At 39.9% G+C, this 18,468-nt stretch overlaps 1 protein-coding gene across 1 annotated transcript; it reads left to right on the forward strand.

Annotated features, from left to right (window-relative positions):
* The first annotated feature begins 3,510 nt into the window (after positions 1-3,510).
* Positions 3,511-15,162, forward strand: LOC149163346 (uncharacterized). Its single transcript, XM_089429096.1, has 4 exons — positions 3,511-3,702; positions 5,046-6,287; positions 12,907-13,114; positions 13,403-15,162. Exons 1-4 carry the CDS (start codon positions 3,511-3,513, stop codon positions 15,160-15,162), a joined length of 3,402 nt encoding a protein of 1,133 aa, XP_089285222.1.
* The last annotated feature ends 3,306 nt before the right edge of the window (positions 15,163-18,468 follow it).

Below are 18,468 nucleotides of genomic sequence, written 5' to 3' on the forward strand. Positions count from 1 at the left end.
GTTTACTGGTTTGATAAGAAATTAACCTTTCTAAATGGTTGATTGAAAAGATATGTGTGGAAAGAATATGTATATGTTTAGTATCCCCAGGGATATGAAGTGAACATAAAGTATACAAATTAAGAAAGACTCTTTACAGGCTTAAGAATACTCCGAGAACATGGTATAGATGAATTAGTAATTATTTTATGAAAAATGGATTTAATATGAAAATGAACCCACATTATGTATCAAGTCAAATAGTAATGATGTATTGATTGTTTTCTTATATGAAGATGACTTGATGTATACATATTCAGGTACTTTGTTACTGGAATAGTTCAAAAAAGCTATGATGATTAAATTTGAAATGATTGATTTAGGTTTCATGCATTATTTTCTTGGCATAGAAGTGAAGCAAATAAATTATGGTATTTTTATTTTATAAAAAAAATAATGAACCCATCATCACACTCATCAATGCAAATGAAAAGTTATTTATAGAAAATGGAGTAGAAAAGGTAGATGCTAAATCCTATAAGAGATTTATAGGAAGTCTCATGTATCTCATTATCACTAGACATGATATTATGTAAGCATTAAATTTAATTTCTAGATTCATTGAAAGTCTAGGTAAGATTCATTTTGGAGTGGTAAAATGAATTTTGAGGTATCGATGTGGAACATTCAATTTACACATTTTCTATACTTAAACATATAATTTTGGATTGTTTGGTTATATATGTAATGATTGGGATAGACTTATTGATGATATAAAAAATAATTTAGGTTATGTTTTCAACCTAAGATTAGGTACAATATAATGGTCATCAAATAAGAAAACAAATATTTCAATATCTTCTGTAGAGGTGAAGTATATTGCAACGACATCAACAACATGTGAAACAATTTGGTTGAAGAGGATCTTAACAAATATGAAACAAGAACAATAAGATGCCAAATTATATATTGTCATAACATGTTTATAATTTCCATAAGTGAAAATGCAGTGTCTCATAGTCGTACCAAACATATTGATATCAAATATCATTTCATAAGATATGGTGCCAAAAAAGGAGAAATTGAAATTAAGTTTGCAAAAAATATTATCCAGTTATCAATATCCTCACCAAACACTATGACGAGAGAAGTTTCATTATATAAGAAATATGTATATATTGATATCAAATATCATTTCATAAGGGATGGTGCCGAAAAAGGAGAAATTGAAATTAAGTTTGCAAAAATGATTATCAAGTTATCACTATCCTCACCAAACACTATGACGAGAGAAGTTTCATTATATAAGAAAAATATATGGAATCACTTCATTAAGCATTAATGAGGAGGTTCAATGATATTCCTTAGTTTCTATTATTGTAATTGCCAACAAATTGTTACAACATTGTCTACAAATAGATGATAATAGCAATTTCCATGTGAAAATCTAAAACTATTACTTGTTTAATTTAATATACTATCCTCTAACTCTTAAATTTTCTATTATATATCTATATATATATATATATATATATATATATATATATATATATATATATATAGATATATATATAATTTTAACATGATTAGTCATTTCTATTTTTAAATTGGGCTTCTAGAATTTTAATTTAATTATCAATAATTATTTAGTGGATAGTAGGGAATGTTCTTCATAGTATAAATATTATAGGTTGAAATTTATTTTCAAAGTAGTTATTCCATTTTTTTCCTTTAAATTAAATTTATTAATTAAGAAAGAAAAATCTCATATGAACAAGTGTCATATAAAATGAGTTATGGTTTTTGGGCATGTGGTATTGATAAGCCATGCTATTGACCCATGGTATTGTAACAAAGTCTTCTTACATATTAAGAAGGTTGTGATGTGTGTGAGTGTTTACATGTTTATCGTAGATTGATGTCTATTGGTGTTCACTAGCCATTTAATTTGTACAGTTGTGTTAGTTTTTAATTTTAGCACTGTGAAATATATAATGAAATAAATGTTTTAATGTTTATTATGGATTGATGTCTATATGTGTATAGTTGCACACTAGTTTTATGTAGTTCAACCTTATAAATTCACAAAAAATCTTATCAATTTTAATATTAAATAATATTATCAAAATAATAATTCCAATAAAAAATTTAAGAATCAGAGAAGAAGTATTTTAGATAAAAAAGAAAGAATTTCAAGTGTTGGGTTTTTTTTGCTATTTTGGCTCAATTTCAATATTGCTCGTTATATTTTTCAAAGTATACTTGTCTCCACATAATTCAACGATTTTTACTTATGCTTAGATTATATATAATTATTATCATATATAGAATAATTAAAAAATACAAAACTCCTTATTAAAATCATGGAACCAAAATACTTCGTTTCACTATTATGAATTAATGATAGAATAAACCCTAAAGCAACATGTCCTAGAAATTTTGATAAGAGTCCAGTGTTAAATCAACATGTCCTAGAAATTTTGATAAGAGTGAAGTGTTAAATTTTGATTAGCATTAGTACGCTAGTTATTGAAACTTGTAGGCAATGTTAACGACGCTAGTTGAATATTTAGTTATTTTTTTTAACGTTTTAAGGAGACGAATGAATTAGGCCCTTGCTTGAGTTTACGTTTATGAGGATGCTTTTTCTTTGAGTTTAATAGGAGTTGTCTATAATGCGATTTTTTGGAGATTTTGGTGATGGAATCCGACGGAAGAAATTGAGGTTAAATCTTGATTTGTTGCAGTTAAAATGGTTTTTTAACTGCATATTTCGATTTAGCACCCTGAAAAACCTTTGGGACGCTTTGATTGTGCAGAAACTAGCTATCAAACTTGCGATTCCAATAAATTGATGCCGGATTTTGACCGGAAAAACCCACCGAAAATGCTTCCAAAAAGTCGCATTATAGACAACTACGAGTTTAATATGGGTAGGTTGACTAATTTCCAATACTTTTTCTTAAAAAAAAAAAAAAAAAAAAATTATTCTCCAAATTATATATTATGAAATTATTTTTGAGTAAAATATTAAATATTATAGAGATATAAAATTATTATAAATATAATATTTTTATAAAAAATATTAATAAACATTTTATCATTTATCTATTAATTAGTATAATCATATTAAAAATATTAATGTGGTTAATATAGCCAAAAGCTTCATTTGTATCTACTATTGATAAATATATAACAATAAAAATAATAATACAAAAAATCTTATTATAATAAAATATTATTATTATCATTATAATTAATATTAATAATTATTATTTAATATTATAAGTTATTTATTATTATTTAATTTTAATTAGATAATAGTAGTAATATTAATAAATAATAATAATTTTGATTAACAATTTTTCTCGGTCTCAAGTTGCGAGCGCTCTGCAACCTGCGAGATCCGCATTCCGCACGATCTGAAGCCTGCGAGCATGCCCGCATATCGCGCGTTCTCAGCCTGCGAGGGAGTCCGCCGAGGGATCTGCTGCAGGCTGCGGCCGCCCTGGCTAGATCTGTTGGCTCTTCATGGAGGAGCCGACTCCCTCTCCTCCTTCACCTTCTGTCGCTGAGGCCTTCAAAACCCTGTTGGCCTCTTTGCCCAAGAAGAAATGCATGGAAGCAGCAAAGTTTGTGAAAAAGCTCAAAGATATCCCTGAGATCGCCCTTCCGCCAGAAGGACCGATCCAAGTAGCATTGTCTCTGGCAAATCGGGCTCTGGTTGGTCAGTTTACAGGACTTTGGCCTTCCCCGAAGTCAACCGAGAACTAGGTCGCCAGGAACTGGGCACCTTTGATAAAAAACAAGGTAACCTCTTACTTCCTCGAGAGAGGATATTTTTTGTTTGAATTCTCTGCAAAAGAAGACAAAGATCTCATTTTCAGGAATGGCCCCTACTTCATGGGCCCCCAAGGGCTGTATTTAAATAAATGGATGCCAGACTTCGATCCGGCAGTGGATGTGCCTACAGCGGTCCCAGTGTGGGTGAGACTCCCCAATCTCCCAGTTCACTGCTGGAACTGGGATTCTTTGAAGCACATAGGAAATACCCTTGGAAAATTTATAGACAAGGCCAACAGCAAGGACCAGTATGATTGTGCCAAAATCTGTGTGGAGGTAGATCTGGAGGTCAGACTACCAGAAGCCATCAAAATAGTTGTAGGTCCTTGGATGCATGTACAGAAACTGGATTATGAGCAGCTGCCATTCAAATGCCGGAAGTGCCACGTCTACGGACACTTTGCCAGAGACTGCCCGTCCAAAGGGGTGGAAGAAAAAGGGAAGGAAGAAGGATGGAATCAGGCAAAGCATTCCAAAACCTTTCACAAGAAGAATGCAAATGGAAACGCCAAAGCTCCTCAAGCGGGCCCTGCTCAGAAACCATCCATGGAAAGCCAAGGGAATAAATTCGAGATCCTTGGATCTGAAATCATGAACACCCAGGAGACAGAAATCCCAAAGGAGGCCTCTCCCTCTAAAGCCTCCCCCTCCACCAAAAGCGTTCCAGAGAAATCCAAAGGGAGGATATCAGAAGAGGAGGAGGAAACCCAAGAGTCTGAGGAATCAGAGGAAGAAGGGGAAATAGGTGAATCTCAGTCCTCTCCTAGAAGATCTACAAGAGGACGCAAATCTGCAAAGGAAAAAAGAGAACAAGAAACCTATAAGGACAAGCTCCAGGGCAGCCAACCAACGTTAGAGAAGCTTCTAGCAAAAACCCCGAAGATGACGAGGATCCAATCCCAGGGCTCCAAGGGAGCTCACCAAGGCAAAAATAAATGATGAAGATAGTCTCCTGGAATTGTAGGGGAATGGGCACCACAGCTAAGGAAGAAGCAATGAAGAGTTTAATAAGATTGGAAGCCCCAGATATCCTCCTCATCCAGGAGACCAAATTGGAGGACACAACTTTCCTCCAAGCAAGCAAAAAATTTTGGAACAAAAGTGGAGCGCATGCAATCTCTGCCCGTGGAGCATCGGGAGGACTTGGGTCGCTCTGGAACACAAATAAGTTCTCATTAATCTCTGAGTCCCTGAATACCCATTGGATTTTTTTAAAAATGCAGCATTTAGAATCAAAGGAGATTATTTGTCTATTCAATGTGTATGCTCCTAACAATGCAGGGGAGAAAAAAAACTGCTGGGACTCCATCAAAAGTCTGGCAGATCTAGAAAATCTGGAAAACATAATCATAGCCGGAGATCTAAATCTCACCCTCCTCTCAACAGAAAAAAGAGGAGGGAGCATAGTCAGAGATTCAGCAAGAGAATGGGCGGAAGACCTCATGCAAGACTGGGATCTGCTAGATATAAAGCCGGTCACAGGCACGTTCACATGGTCAAATAAGAGAGTTGGACCGGGTCACATAGCGGCAAGACTTGATAGATTTTTTGTTCAAAGTTCTTTCCTGCTTCTTGGGTTAGAGACTAGAATGCGTATTCTCCATAGTAGTGTTTCAGATCACAAGCCCATCAGTCTAGAGTTGTTGACTTCTAAGGATCTGGGGCCTATCCCCTTCAGATTTAGCTCTCTATGGACTAAAGAGACAGACTTCATGCAAAAGGTCAGAGATTGCTGGAAAGAGCCAGTCAAGGGTTCTCCTTTCTTTGTTTGGGAGGAAAAACTTCGAAGAGTTAAAACGATGCTGAAAGGCTGGGTTAAGACCTTGCCCAATCCCGCTGTGGACAGGAAAAAAATTCAAAGTGAACTGGAAAAACAGCACCTCCACCTAGAAGCTGCCGAAATCACCAAAGAAGAGTTGGACAAGGAATCTCAGCTACAGCAAAAGTTCCATAAGGCTTGTCTGGCAGAAGAAGAATTCTGGAGGCTCAAGTCAAGGAGTCTATGGCTCAAAGCTGGGGACCGAAATTCTTCTTTTTTCCACAAGCAGGCTCAAGCCAGGAAATGTCGCAATTCTATATCTGAAATCAAAAAAGACAACTGCACTTTAAAATATTTTGCCAGCATTAAGAGGGCAGCTTCAGATCACTTTGAGAAGATGTATAGTGAAGGCATGGAGACTAGCCAAAACGAAAAACTGCTAGATGTTGTTCCCAACCTCATCACATCTAAAATGAACCAGGCTCTTGAAGGAAAAATCACCAAAAACGAAGTTAGGGAAGCCCTCTTTGCAATGGAACCCGACAAAGCCCCGGGCCCGGATGGTTTCACGCCCAGATTTCTTCAGACATGTTGGCAGATAGTTGAGAAGGAGCTTTTCAAAATGATCCAGAAGTCCCAAGAGTGTCAAAAAATTGGAGGCTGCACAAATTCAACATTCCTCGCCCTCATACCTAAAGAAAAAGGGGCAAACTCATTTAATAGATTCCGTCCTATATCCTTATGCAACTGTTATGCCCTTAACCTGCAAAAGATACCCAAATACAGAATATGTGAAGAAAGATACCCAAAACATAGAACAGTGAGAGACAATAGAAAATACTTTATTATTCAGAAAGCAATGTTCACTGGCCTCTTCGAGGGGGCAACCTCCAATAGAGCAGAGCTCAATACAAAAATAAGACATGATGCTCCTCGCAGGGAGTCTCTATCCTTTATATATGACTCATACATGCAATACCAAGGATCAATACCATGGGTTTTATTACTACCATCTATCTAATACTACGGCCCATTTGCAACTAACTGTGGTCCCGTCATTAATTGCGGGTTAACCACTTACAATTATTAATGTGGGCTTTATTGACTCTTGACTATGACTCGATCCCATTACATAAAAAAGGGGGTTAGGGTGGGACCCTAACATGCCCTCCCCCTTAAGACTAGCCTTGTCCTCAAGGCTGAAGCTGCGGAAACTGTTGAAGAATAGTGGTTGGTTCCCAAGTTGCATCTTTCAGAGAGGTGTCTTTCCACTTGACGAGGACTTCCCTAATGATGTGGCCCCACAAATGCTTGTCTCGTGTGTCTAGGACTTGTTCAGGTTGGAGCCAGATTGACCCTTCTTCGTCCAATTCAGGTAGACTGGTTTGAATTCTACAATTGTTCCCAATCACTTTCTTGAGGCATGAGACATGGAAAACTGGATGGATTTTTGCAGTGGGTGGCAAAGCCAACTTGTAAGCCACTTCTCCAATGCGCTGAAGTACTTGGTATGGTCCATAGAATTTTGGAGATAGTTTCTGACAACCCTTGTCTTTGAGTGATGTTTGCTTATATGGTTGCAGCCTCAAAAAGACCTGATCCCCTTCTTGAAATTGGCGCTCTGAGCGACGCTGGTCTACCTGTTGCTTCATGCGATTCTGAGCTTGATGAAGATTCTCTCTAAGATGGGCGAGCATGGTTGCGCGGTGTTGTAAGAGTTGATCCACTGCTTGTACTTTTGAGCACCCCTTGAGATAATAAGTAGGGGAAGGAGGGAGTTGACCATATACTGCTTCATAGGGAGTCATTTTGGTGGTGGCATGATAGTTGGTGTTATACCACCATTCAGCCAGAGGTAACCACTGTACCCAAAGATGTTGCTTTTCTGAAGTGAAACACCTAAGGTAGGTTTCCAGACATTTGTTGACGGCTTCAATTCGACCATCCGTTTGCGGATGATAGGAAGTACTGAGTTTTAGTTGAGTGCCTTGTATCTTGAAGAGTTCCTGCCAAAAATTACTAGTGAAGATCGGGTCGCGATCGGACACAATAGAAGTGGGCATGCCATGCAATTTGAAGATCTGATCCATGAAAGATTGAGCGACCAAAGTTGGTTTAAACGGGTGGGGTAGGGTGCAGAAATGAGCATACTTCGAAAGTATGTCCACAACCACCATGATGACTGACTTGTTTCCTGACTTTGGAAGACCTGTAATGAAATCCATAGAAACCTCCGTCCAAATTGATGCTAGGATGGGCAATGGTTGTAATGTGCCTGGTTTGTTGACGGTTTCCCCTTTGTGGCATTGACAGACATCGCATTCTGCTACGAAAGTAAGGATGTCCTTTTTTATGTCTGTCCAATAAAATGATCTTCTGGTGCGAGCATACATCTTCTGAAAGCTTGAATGTCCTGATTTGGGAGATGAGTGCAATTCTGCCAAAATGCGACTTTTGAGGGTGGTTGTTGGTGATATTACGACTCTGTCCCTGTAGCGAAGAATATCATCCTGCCACGAGTAGCCCTTGGTGGAATTTGGATCTACCTGCAATTGAGAAATGAGTTGGGAGAGCCCGTGATGTGAAAACCATTCCCTGCGAGCCTCTTCAATCCATTCTGGAATGGGGAGGGAAATTGCTAGCAGAGTACTTTCCTCCTCAAATTGGCGAGATAATGCATCTGCTACACTATTGTCTTTCCCTTTCTTGTAAATGATCTCATAATCATATCCCAGCATTTTGGCGAGCCATTTATTTTGTTGTGGGGAGGATAGGCGTTGCTCCAAAAAATATTTAAGACTGTGATGATCTGTGTGGATTTAGAAACGTCGCCCCAATAAGTAAGGCCGTGAGGTCTCTACTGCATGTAAGATGGCCATCATTTCCTTCTCATAGGTAGATTGGCCCAGATTCCTCCCACTTAGTTGTTAGCTTGTGAAGGCCAAACGTCGCCCTTCCTGCATTAAGACCGCCCCAATACCTGTACCCGAAGCATCACATTCAATGAAAAAAGATTTGGTGAAGTCAGGTAGTGCTAAGACTGGAGTGGAACACATGGCATTTTTTAGAGCTGTAAATGCCTGTTGTGCTTCCTCATTCCAGAAGAATGAATTTTTCTTTAGGAGTTGAGTGAGGGGCTTCACGATACGACCATAGTTGCGGACAAATTTACGATAATAGCCTGTGAGACCCAAAAATCCTCTCAAGCTCTTCAAGGTCTTAGGTTGAGGCCAATCATGCATTGCCTGGATCTTTTTGGGATCCACCTTGACACCTTCACGCCCCACAATGTGGCCCAAATACTCAACTTCTTCCATGCCAAACGAACACTTGGACATCTTGACAAATAATTTATGCTTGCGAAGTAGTTGCAAGAGTAGATCTACGTGTTGAAGATGTGTGGCCCAAGTGCAACTATAGATGAGGATTTCATCGAAGAAGACAAGGACAAATTTCCTGAGATATGGTTTGAGAATGTGGTTCATAAGGCTCTGAAAAGTAGAGGGGGCATTACAAAGACCAAATGGCATGACCAGGAACTCATAATGGCCTTCATGAGTTCTGAAAGCAGTCTTTGGAATGTCGACTTCCTTCATGCGAATTTGGTGGTAGCCTGAGCGAAGATCTAGCTTAGTGAAGAATTGAACCCCATTGAGTTCATCCAGAAAATCGTCAACCACCAAGATGGGAAATTTATCTTTGACTGTAAACTTATTGAGGGCCCTGAAGTCGGGACACATCCGCCACTCCCCATCTTTCTTGAGCACCATGACCACTGGTGATGAATAAGGACTAATGCTGGGACGAATGACACCTGCTTCCAAAAATTCCTTGACGATTTTTTCTATTTCCTTAATTTGGTTGAACGGATATCTGTATGGGCGCACATTTGGGGGTTGGGCCCCTGGAACCAAGGTGATGCTATGATCATGTTCCCCTCGCGAGGGTGGAAGCTCATGAGGCTTGTCAAAGACCGGCAGATGGTTATTTAAAATCTGTTGCATCTCAGGATGAATTGGCAGAGACTTGGTTTCGACTGCCTGGATGGCATTAAATTGAGCTATAACTCCATGATTGCCCTTTTTTAACAATTTTTCCATCCTATGCGAGCTGATGATAGAGGGGGCTCCCGCCTGGAGTCCACGGAGGGTATGTGTGTAGTTGTTTTGCTTAAAACTCATATATAATTCCTAGAAATCCATAGTGATTGGCCCAAGAGTGAAGAGCCATTCAACGCCGAGGACAATGTCGCAACCTCCCATGTGTATGGAAAACATGTGGGTTTTCAACTGATAATCCCCCATTTGAAGTTTGACATTTTCACAGTGGCCTTCACATTTCATTGTGCCCCCATCAACAATTTGGACTTGGAAGTTAGAAACTGCTCGTACAAAACAATGCACTGCTTCTGCGACTTTTTGATGGATGAAATTATGTGTACTTCCACTATCAATCAAGACTACTACTAGGCGATGTTTAATAAAACCTCTGATTTTGAGAGTTTGAGGTGAAGAAATCCCTACCAAAGCATGCAGCGAAATAACTGGTTCGTCAGAGACATTGTCCTTTTGGTTGTCTTCTTCTAGCACCTCATGTTCCTCAAGTGGTGGATCCTCCTCTGTTGAGCTGTAGTCAGTGGCATCAATTTGAAAAAATTTGGGCTCCTTGCATTTATGACCCGGGGAGTATTTTTCATCACAATAGTAACATAGTCCTTGCTTTCTTCTTTCGGCCATTTCCGCAGGTGACACCTTTTGGACCTTAAGTGTTTGAGTCGTGTTGTGAGCCTGTGGGGGGCGACCTTTAGTGGAGAAATTTGGGTGACTGTACTGGGCTGCTAATGCACGTTCCACGTTACGAGCTACCTTGCAAGCCTTCGTCCATGTGGGAGGGTGGTGTAGTAGGACTTGGGCTTTGATGGCTTCTTTAAGACTATTGATAAAACATTCCGTGTAGAACACATCTGAGAGACCCCAAGTGTGGAAGGCTAAGGCTTCAAAAGCTGTAATATATTCATCCACTGTACCAGTCTGTCGGAGCTTAGTAAGATGACCCCAAAAAGAAGATTCCTGGTCAAAGCGATCTTTAAGAGCTTTTTTGAATTTGGTCCAAGCCAGAAAAGGTCCATTGCAACGTTGATGCCATTCCCACCATTGCCACCTTTCATTGTCCAAGTACATGCTCCCCACCATAAGCTGAGTCGCATCATCTAAGATGTTATTCAGATTGAAATACTGCTCCATTTGTGCTATCCATGCTGACGGGTGAGAACCGTCAAATTTATGCATATCCAACTTGGGAGGTCGCTGACGGGGTTGTTGGTGGGTGTGCCAGACGTGAGGAGAGTGGCTAGACTCACCCTCACTATGTCCATTGCCATTATACGCCTCCTCGTGGGCTTCCTCCTTGCCCTTCGGGATTATGCTCTCGATCAGGCTATTTAGTCGGTTAAGCTGAATGTGGAGGGATTGCACGGATTCTTCAAGTTTGTCCATCCTTTCATTGGCCATCGCTTGAGCTCTAGTTTCTACCATGCACCGACCTGATGTTTTTTTAAAATTGGGACTGCCTAAAAAAAAAATTCACTAAGAATTGAATGGTACCACCGTGCTCAGCTCGTCGTCCTGATTCTGATGGGCTAGAGCACTAATAAGAGCCCCGGGAGATCTCAGACTTTTTTTTTTTTCCTGAAAAATCCTAACGGAGTTTTACTCCTTCCTTATCAATACTGCAGTCGCCAAATCCTCAAAATGTCAATGCGGCCAAAAGTCCTGCGAAAATTATACCCCGATATAGGAACCCTTCACAACGACTCAGATCTAGTGGATCTGAGAGATCTGAATGGCGGATCGGATAGCTCTGGGCGGCAGAACAGACTGCTGCTGCGGATCTAATGAATCTAATAGATCGGAATGGCTGGTCTGCTAACTCAGAACTGTGGGACTAATGTCTACTGCTGCTGTACCTCTTTGCGCGCTGATCTAGCAGATATGATGCGTGATCCCCAGATAGAAAAGGGAACTATGGTCTCGAGGAGTTTCAGGTGCTACAGATCACAATATACATAAGGGTCTGACAGTAGTACTCGACCCAATGTTTCAGGGCTCTAACTAAGGAGGATCAGCCGTACCCTTAGCCGTACAACCCGACTACCCTATCATACAGGCGAGTAATCTCTCCGAGTGCTGCTCTCGGTGTACTGTAGCAGCAAGAGGGCCGAAGGTTTATCTATGACGAGGTTGCAGAGGAGCTAAGGGGCTTCCGATATACTTAGAAGGTACTTTGAAGACAGTCTGTACGCGGTTCTGTCTAATGCGCTACTACTCGAAGGGGTACCCACAGGGGTTACAAGGGAGTCCAACAAGCGTGACCACCTCTTGTATTTCTTGCATGAAGGCCTCCCCAAATCCGTAGGTTTATGCGCTCAACGACAGATCCCATGGTTTAAAGACGTCGGAACACGTCTCTAGCCCAAAAAAAAAAAATCTATGAAATGGAGATCCCACCAGCCCTGGAAAGTGCTTTGATACCACTTGTTATGCTCTTAACCTGCAAAAGATACCCAGAACATAGAATAGCAAGAGACAACAGAAAATACTTTATTATTCAAAAAGAAATGTTCACTGGCCTCTTCGAGGGGGCAACCTCCAATAGAGCAGAGCTCAATACAAAAATAAGACATGATGCTCCTCGCAGGGAGTCTCTATCCTTTATATATGACTCATACATGCAATACCAAGGATCAATACCATGGGTTTTATTACCACCATCTATCTAATACTATGACCCATTTGCAACTAATTTTGGTCCCGTCATTAATTGCGGGTTAACCACTTACAATTATTAATGTGGGCTTTATTGACTCTTGACCATGACTCGATCCCATTACATAAATAAGGGGGTTAGGGTGGGACCCTAATAGCAACATTGGATATAAAGTGATCACCAAGGTAATAGCAAACAGATTGAAGAAAATCCTCCCCAAAATCATCCCGGAGAATCAAGGTGGATTTATACATGGCAGGCAGCTAGTAGATAATTTCATCCTGGTCCAAGAGGCGATACATTCCAGCCTTCGTCGAAAAGAAAAAGGTATGGTCATTAAACTCGACCTAGCTAATGCATTTGATCGTGTAAGACATAGATTTTTGTTTGTTGTTTTGCACAAACTTGGCTTTGGACAAACTTTTATCAAGTGGATCAGAGCTTGTATTTCGGAACCCTGGATTGCACCTTTAGTGAATGGCAGGGCTGCTGACTTCTTCAAAGCTTCTAGAGGGCTGAGGCAGGGGTGCCCCCTCTCACCCCTCCTCTTTGTGCTGCAGGCCTCTGTCCTCAGTTTCTACTTAAACAAGAAGCAACAAGATCAAGATATAGTTGGCCTGTGCATAGCAAGAGGGGTTAAGAGCATCAACCATGCCCTCTTCGCAGATGATACCTTGTTATTAGGGGCTGCAACTCAACTGTCTGCAAGCAAATTCAAAGAAGTGCTGGAAGACTACTGTCATGCATCGGGCAGTGAACTAAACAGGGGTAAGTGTCATGTTTACTGCTGGAATATCTCAGCTGTTGCTGCAAGTTCCATAGCCAGATGCCTAGGCTTTGCAGCTTCAACATCCTGGACCTCCTTTAAATACCTTGAGCTGCCCATATTTCATAAGAGGGCTAAGAGCAAGGACTGGCATCCCCAGATAGAAAAATTCAAAGCAAAAATGTAGGCCTAGGGATCCTCCTGGCTCAACATTTCCGGAAAATCAGTTCTCATCAAATCTGTGCTTAGCAGCCTACCGCTATTTCAATTCTCTGTTCTTTTGGCATCAGTGGGAATCATTAAGAGGATGGAGGAGCTAATCAGGAACTTTCTTTGGAAAGGAGGCAAACAAAATGAGAAGAGAATCTCTCTGGTTAATTGGGAAATAGTCTCCAGACCGCTGCAGGAGGGAGGTTTAAACTATAAAAATCTAAGTATGCAGAATCTAGCAATGGGAGCCAAGCTGATTTGGAAGATCATAGCTCCAAAGCCAGGATGGGTTCAACTGGCGCTGTGGAGGAAATATTTCAAAGGACAGAGACTTCGGTGCCTGGAGCAGCCCAAAGACCATAACAGAACCTCACTCAGCTCTCTAATTATTAAAATTGGCCCGCTAATAAGAGACAACGCCTACTGGATACCAGGAAATGGCAAACACATCAGGTTATGGGATGATAGCATAATGAACAGGCCTCCGCTGGTGAACTCGAATCTTAGGAATGAGTTGAAGGTATGGATGGATGAAGCCAATATAAAAACGCTCTGGGACATATCGAATTGGTGTGGAGACAGCTGGTCTGGTTGGAAACAGATCAACGTTCCATCCACGTTGCAGTCAGAATATGACACGTTGTTGAAGATGCTGCATGGGGTGGCTCCGTTGCACGCAAGAAGAAAAGACACGAGAGGCTGGGGACCGAAGCAGATTGGTTACACGGTGGCTCAGGGCTATGCCAAATTCATGGAGAGACCTCACGTGCCTCCTAATCCGGTGCCCTGGACTGGTATTTGGAATTTCCCTACCATTCCAAAAATTGACCATTTCTGCTGGCTGCTATGCCACCAAAAAATCCTAACAGATGATAGACTTCAGAAAAGGGGCTTTCTAGGGCCATCAAGATGCACACTATGCAAGGAAAGTCTGGAATCTGCTCTTCACCTCTCGCTGGCGTGCAATTACACAGGTCTAATCTGGCACGAGCTCCTTGGATCATCGAAATTTATGCCCGTCTTCCCCCACTCTGTCCCGGATTTGTTTGCTGGGTGGCTGGCCAGGTATCCAGGCCCAAGCCCAAAAAACAAGATTGTCAAAGCAGCATGGAATGCTCTGCCCAAATTCATCAGCTGGCAAATCTGGTTGGAGAGGAACAAAAGGATTTTCAGAGATAAGGAACAGAACTTCAAACTAGTAGCAAATACAGTGAAAAGTCAGTTAAATGAGTGGCTAAGAGACAAAAGCGATGACACAAATCTAAGCCAGCAGGATATTGAGTTTGGAGCAGCCCTTAACCTCAATTTCCAAAAATCGAAAATCCCACCTATATGTCTCAAAGATTGGCAAATAAGGAAAACCGAAGAAGAATTTCAATCTTGGTTGTCCAAGCAAACACTCCCCTCTCTTTTCTTTGACGGGGCAGCCAAGGGAAATCCAGGAATGGCTGGAGCAGGAGGACTCATTATAAATCTAGAAGAAGCATCTATACACAGGTTTGCATGGGGACTGGGCCACTCCTCAAGCATACAAGCTGAAGTCATGGCTCTGTTTCAAGGGATCAAAATGCTTAAAGAACTGGGGCACATAGAAGCAGTTGTTTTCGGGGATTCCCAGGTCATCATCAATGCAATGGTGACCAACACAAATCTAGCAGATCTTCGACTTGCAAGGACAATTACAAGAATAAAAGGCATGACAAAGCTCCTAAAATTGAACTTCTTTCATATCCTGAGAAACAACAACAAAGAAGCAGACATAGAGGCAAATAAGGCAGCCCAGCTAGGTGCTGGAACTATTCTCAGAGATAATGAAATCTCTTGGGAACCAATTCCCTAATTTTCTATGTTTTTCTGTCTTTTGTTAAAACAGTTTGTATGCATTCATAAGCTTGGGAAATCAGCAGCAAGAGTTCATGTGATAAATTGTAAAAAGAGGCGATTCATAAGCATATGCGCCATGTCCCGCTGGTTGGAGAGATGCCAAGAAACCAGTTTCACCTTTTGTAACCGAAAATCTGGCATTTTGCCAAATACTTAATGAAATCCCATAACCGTTTCTGTAAAAATAATAATAATAATTTTAACAACAAAAATTATGAAACAATAATGATAATTATTTTAAAATGATTAAAATAATCTTAAATTATTAATTGTTATTATTAAAAATGTATTATTAAATTTTTAATTATAAATTTTAAAATAATTATTTATTATAAATTATATAATAACAAATAATGATAAAATTAATGCACAATTACATTTGTAAATGTGAAACTCTAGGAATATGAACTCCTAGATTAATAAACCCAAAAGGCAAATGGTCAATCGGCGAGTTTGGTAGTTCTATGGGATCCTGGCTGGATTAGGGCTATGGCATTCAGATGTTTTTCCGCAATCCTGCTCCTTGCAAACTTTTAGGGGTATGCTAGTTCTTTTCATATTTTGAATATTTATGCCCCTTACAAGGATCGGTTTACTTTCTGGAACAGACTCTTGGCATCAGAGTTATTAGACATTGACTCCTTGATGATTGCTGGTGATCTGAATTGCACTTTGAATTCTGACGAAGTATGGGGCAGTGGTAGGAAAAATGATCCTCTAGCAGGCCCCATAAAAAATGTGATGCTTCATCACAATTTTGTTGATATTTGTCCCTCCCAGATGGGACCTACTTGGGACAATGGTAGAATTGAAGCTGCATATATTGCAAAAAGGTTAGATCGATTTATCATCCATGACAGTATATTAGATAGACTAGGCTTACCAGTATCAAACATTGAAAAATGTTTCATCTCAGATCACAGACCAATCTCTCTTCAATGGAGGAATCAGGGTTTCAGGAAAGGCTATCTTTTTAAATTTAACAGAATTTGGTTGGAGGATTCTGAATTTAATGATCTTATTCAAAAATCCTGGATTAATTTCCCTTCACAGGACCAATCTTCTCATTCTATGTCCTTCATAGGTAAGCTTACATCTCTCAGGAAGAGTGTAAAAGATTGGCAATTCAGGAAAAGACTCTCGAATAGGAAGGCCCTACATGACATTCAAAAGGAGTTGGACAGAACGGCTGTTGTTTTGTCAGAAAATTCCATTTCATTAGAATTGCGCTGTCGTATAAAGGAGCTGGAAAAGAAAAAACAAAACTTTTGGACATTGAAGAAGCTTCCTGGAGGCTGAAAAGTCGTGCAATTTGGCTAAAAGAGGGTGATAGAAACACCAATTTTTTTCATATATTTGCAAATTCCAGGCGAGAAAGAAATACTATTTGGGGGATAAATGATGAGGAGGGTAATTATCTTCATTCACAGGAAGACATCACAAAAGAGGCAGTTAAATATTTTGAAAAACAATACAAAAGATCTGGGGACTGTGGGATTGAGGATATTCTTTGGGGAATTGATTTATACCCACAAATGTTTGATGAAGAACAAAATGATTGCCTCTTCAAACCTGTCTCTGAGGAGGAACTCTTGATGGTAATGAAGTCCTTTAAAAAAGACAAGAGTCTGGGCCCTGATGGATGGACGATTGAGTTTTTCATTCATTTCTTTGACCTGATAAAGAATGAATTATTGGGGATGGTAGAGGAATCAAGAATCTCAGGCAAAATTCATCAGCTCATTTCATCTACTTATATAGCTCTCATTCCAAAAAAATCGGAAGCATCCTCTTTCCTGGATTTTAGACCTATCTCCCTCTGTAACATCTCTTATAAAATTATATCAAAAATTATAGCGGGCAGAATTCGGGGTACTTTATCCAGGTTCTTGACTCAGGATCAACACGGGTTTCTTCAGGGAAGGAATATTCTGGACGCAGTAGCAAACACTCAGGAAAGCCTATTCTCTATGCATACAAAAAAAAGTGAAGTGGCCATACTGAAGATTGATCTTAAGAAGGCTTATGACTGCCTTGACTGGGGATTTATAAGATGTCTTCTTGTAAAAATTGGCTTAAATTCTCAGTTTGTAAATTGGATTATGGCCTGTGTTGAAAAAGTTAATTATGCAATCATCATAAATGGTATGCCTTCCACCTTTTTCTCGGCTGCTAGAGGTTTGAGACAGGGGTGTTCGTTATCCCCTCTCTTGTTTATTTTAGCTATGGACTCCTTAAGCCTCCATATCAATAGGGCGGTCATGGAAAAAAGATGTCGGCCTTTGAAGATCAGCAGGGGTAATTTCATCTCTCACAACTTATTTGTGGACGATATCTTGATCTTTGGAATGCTCTGTCGACTTACCTGGAAATGTTTACATGATATTTTGGATAAGTTCCAAAAAGCTACAGGTCTTCTTATAAATGATTCAAAATCCTCCTTTTATCATGGGGAAGTTAATATGGAATTTATAGAGCATCTGATTCAACTGTTTGGGATTGAAGCGAGGTCCATAAAGGATGGTATGAAATACCTGGGGTTTCATTTAAAATCAAAGGGCTATACTAAATCTGATTGGCTATGGATTTCGGATCGATATTTCAAAAGGATATCTGGATGGGAATATAAGTGTCTCTCAATGGTAGGTAGAGCAGTTCTAACTCAATCAGTTCTGGCCCAATTAGTAGTGTATTGGGCTCATCGTTATTATATTCCAATGAGAATCATTCATCTGCTGAATGACATGACTGCAATTTTATTTGGGGAGGTAATAAGGAGAAAAGAAAATATCATCTGTCAAAATTATCTGACCTCACCCTCCCAAAGAAGCAAGGCGGATGGGGAATATTGGATCTTCGGACTTTTGGAAAGGCCTTACTATGTAAGTCTCTATGGAGGGGAGTTTTTGGGGATAGCTCATGGAGAAAAACTATCAAGAAGAAATATATGGCTAGCAGAGATATCTCATATTGGTACAAGAAGGGAAGACAGGGTCTTCTCTGGGCTCAGCCATATGGATGAGCTTCCATAAAATCGAACCTATCTTCCTCAAAAATCTGTTCTAGAGTCTACAAATAGGAAAAAATATTTTTACTGGTCTTGATCCTATTATGGGTGGGGGGGACGAAATCAATATATCTCATCAGCTAATGGATTTCTTTCATAGAAAAGGGTATTTTACCTAGAATCAGGTCATTGCTGACTGGCAGGGCCCTTTCCCCATCTGGAAAAATGCTTCGTCTATGGGTTTGATAGGATCTT

This window comes from Pinus tabuliformis, chromosome 5_1, assembly GCF_031772625.1.
Source record: "Pinus tabuliformis cultivar Carrire ecotype Pingquan chromosome 5_1, CPIR1, whole genome shotgun sequence".
In the NCBI taxonomy this organism is placed as follows: Eukaryota; Viridiplantae; Streptophyta; class Pinopsida; order Pinales; family Pinaceae; genus Pinus; species Pinus tabuliformis.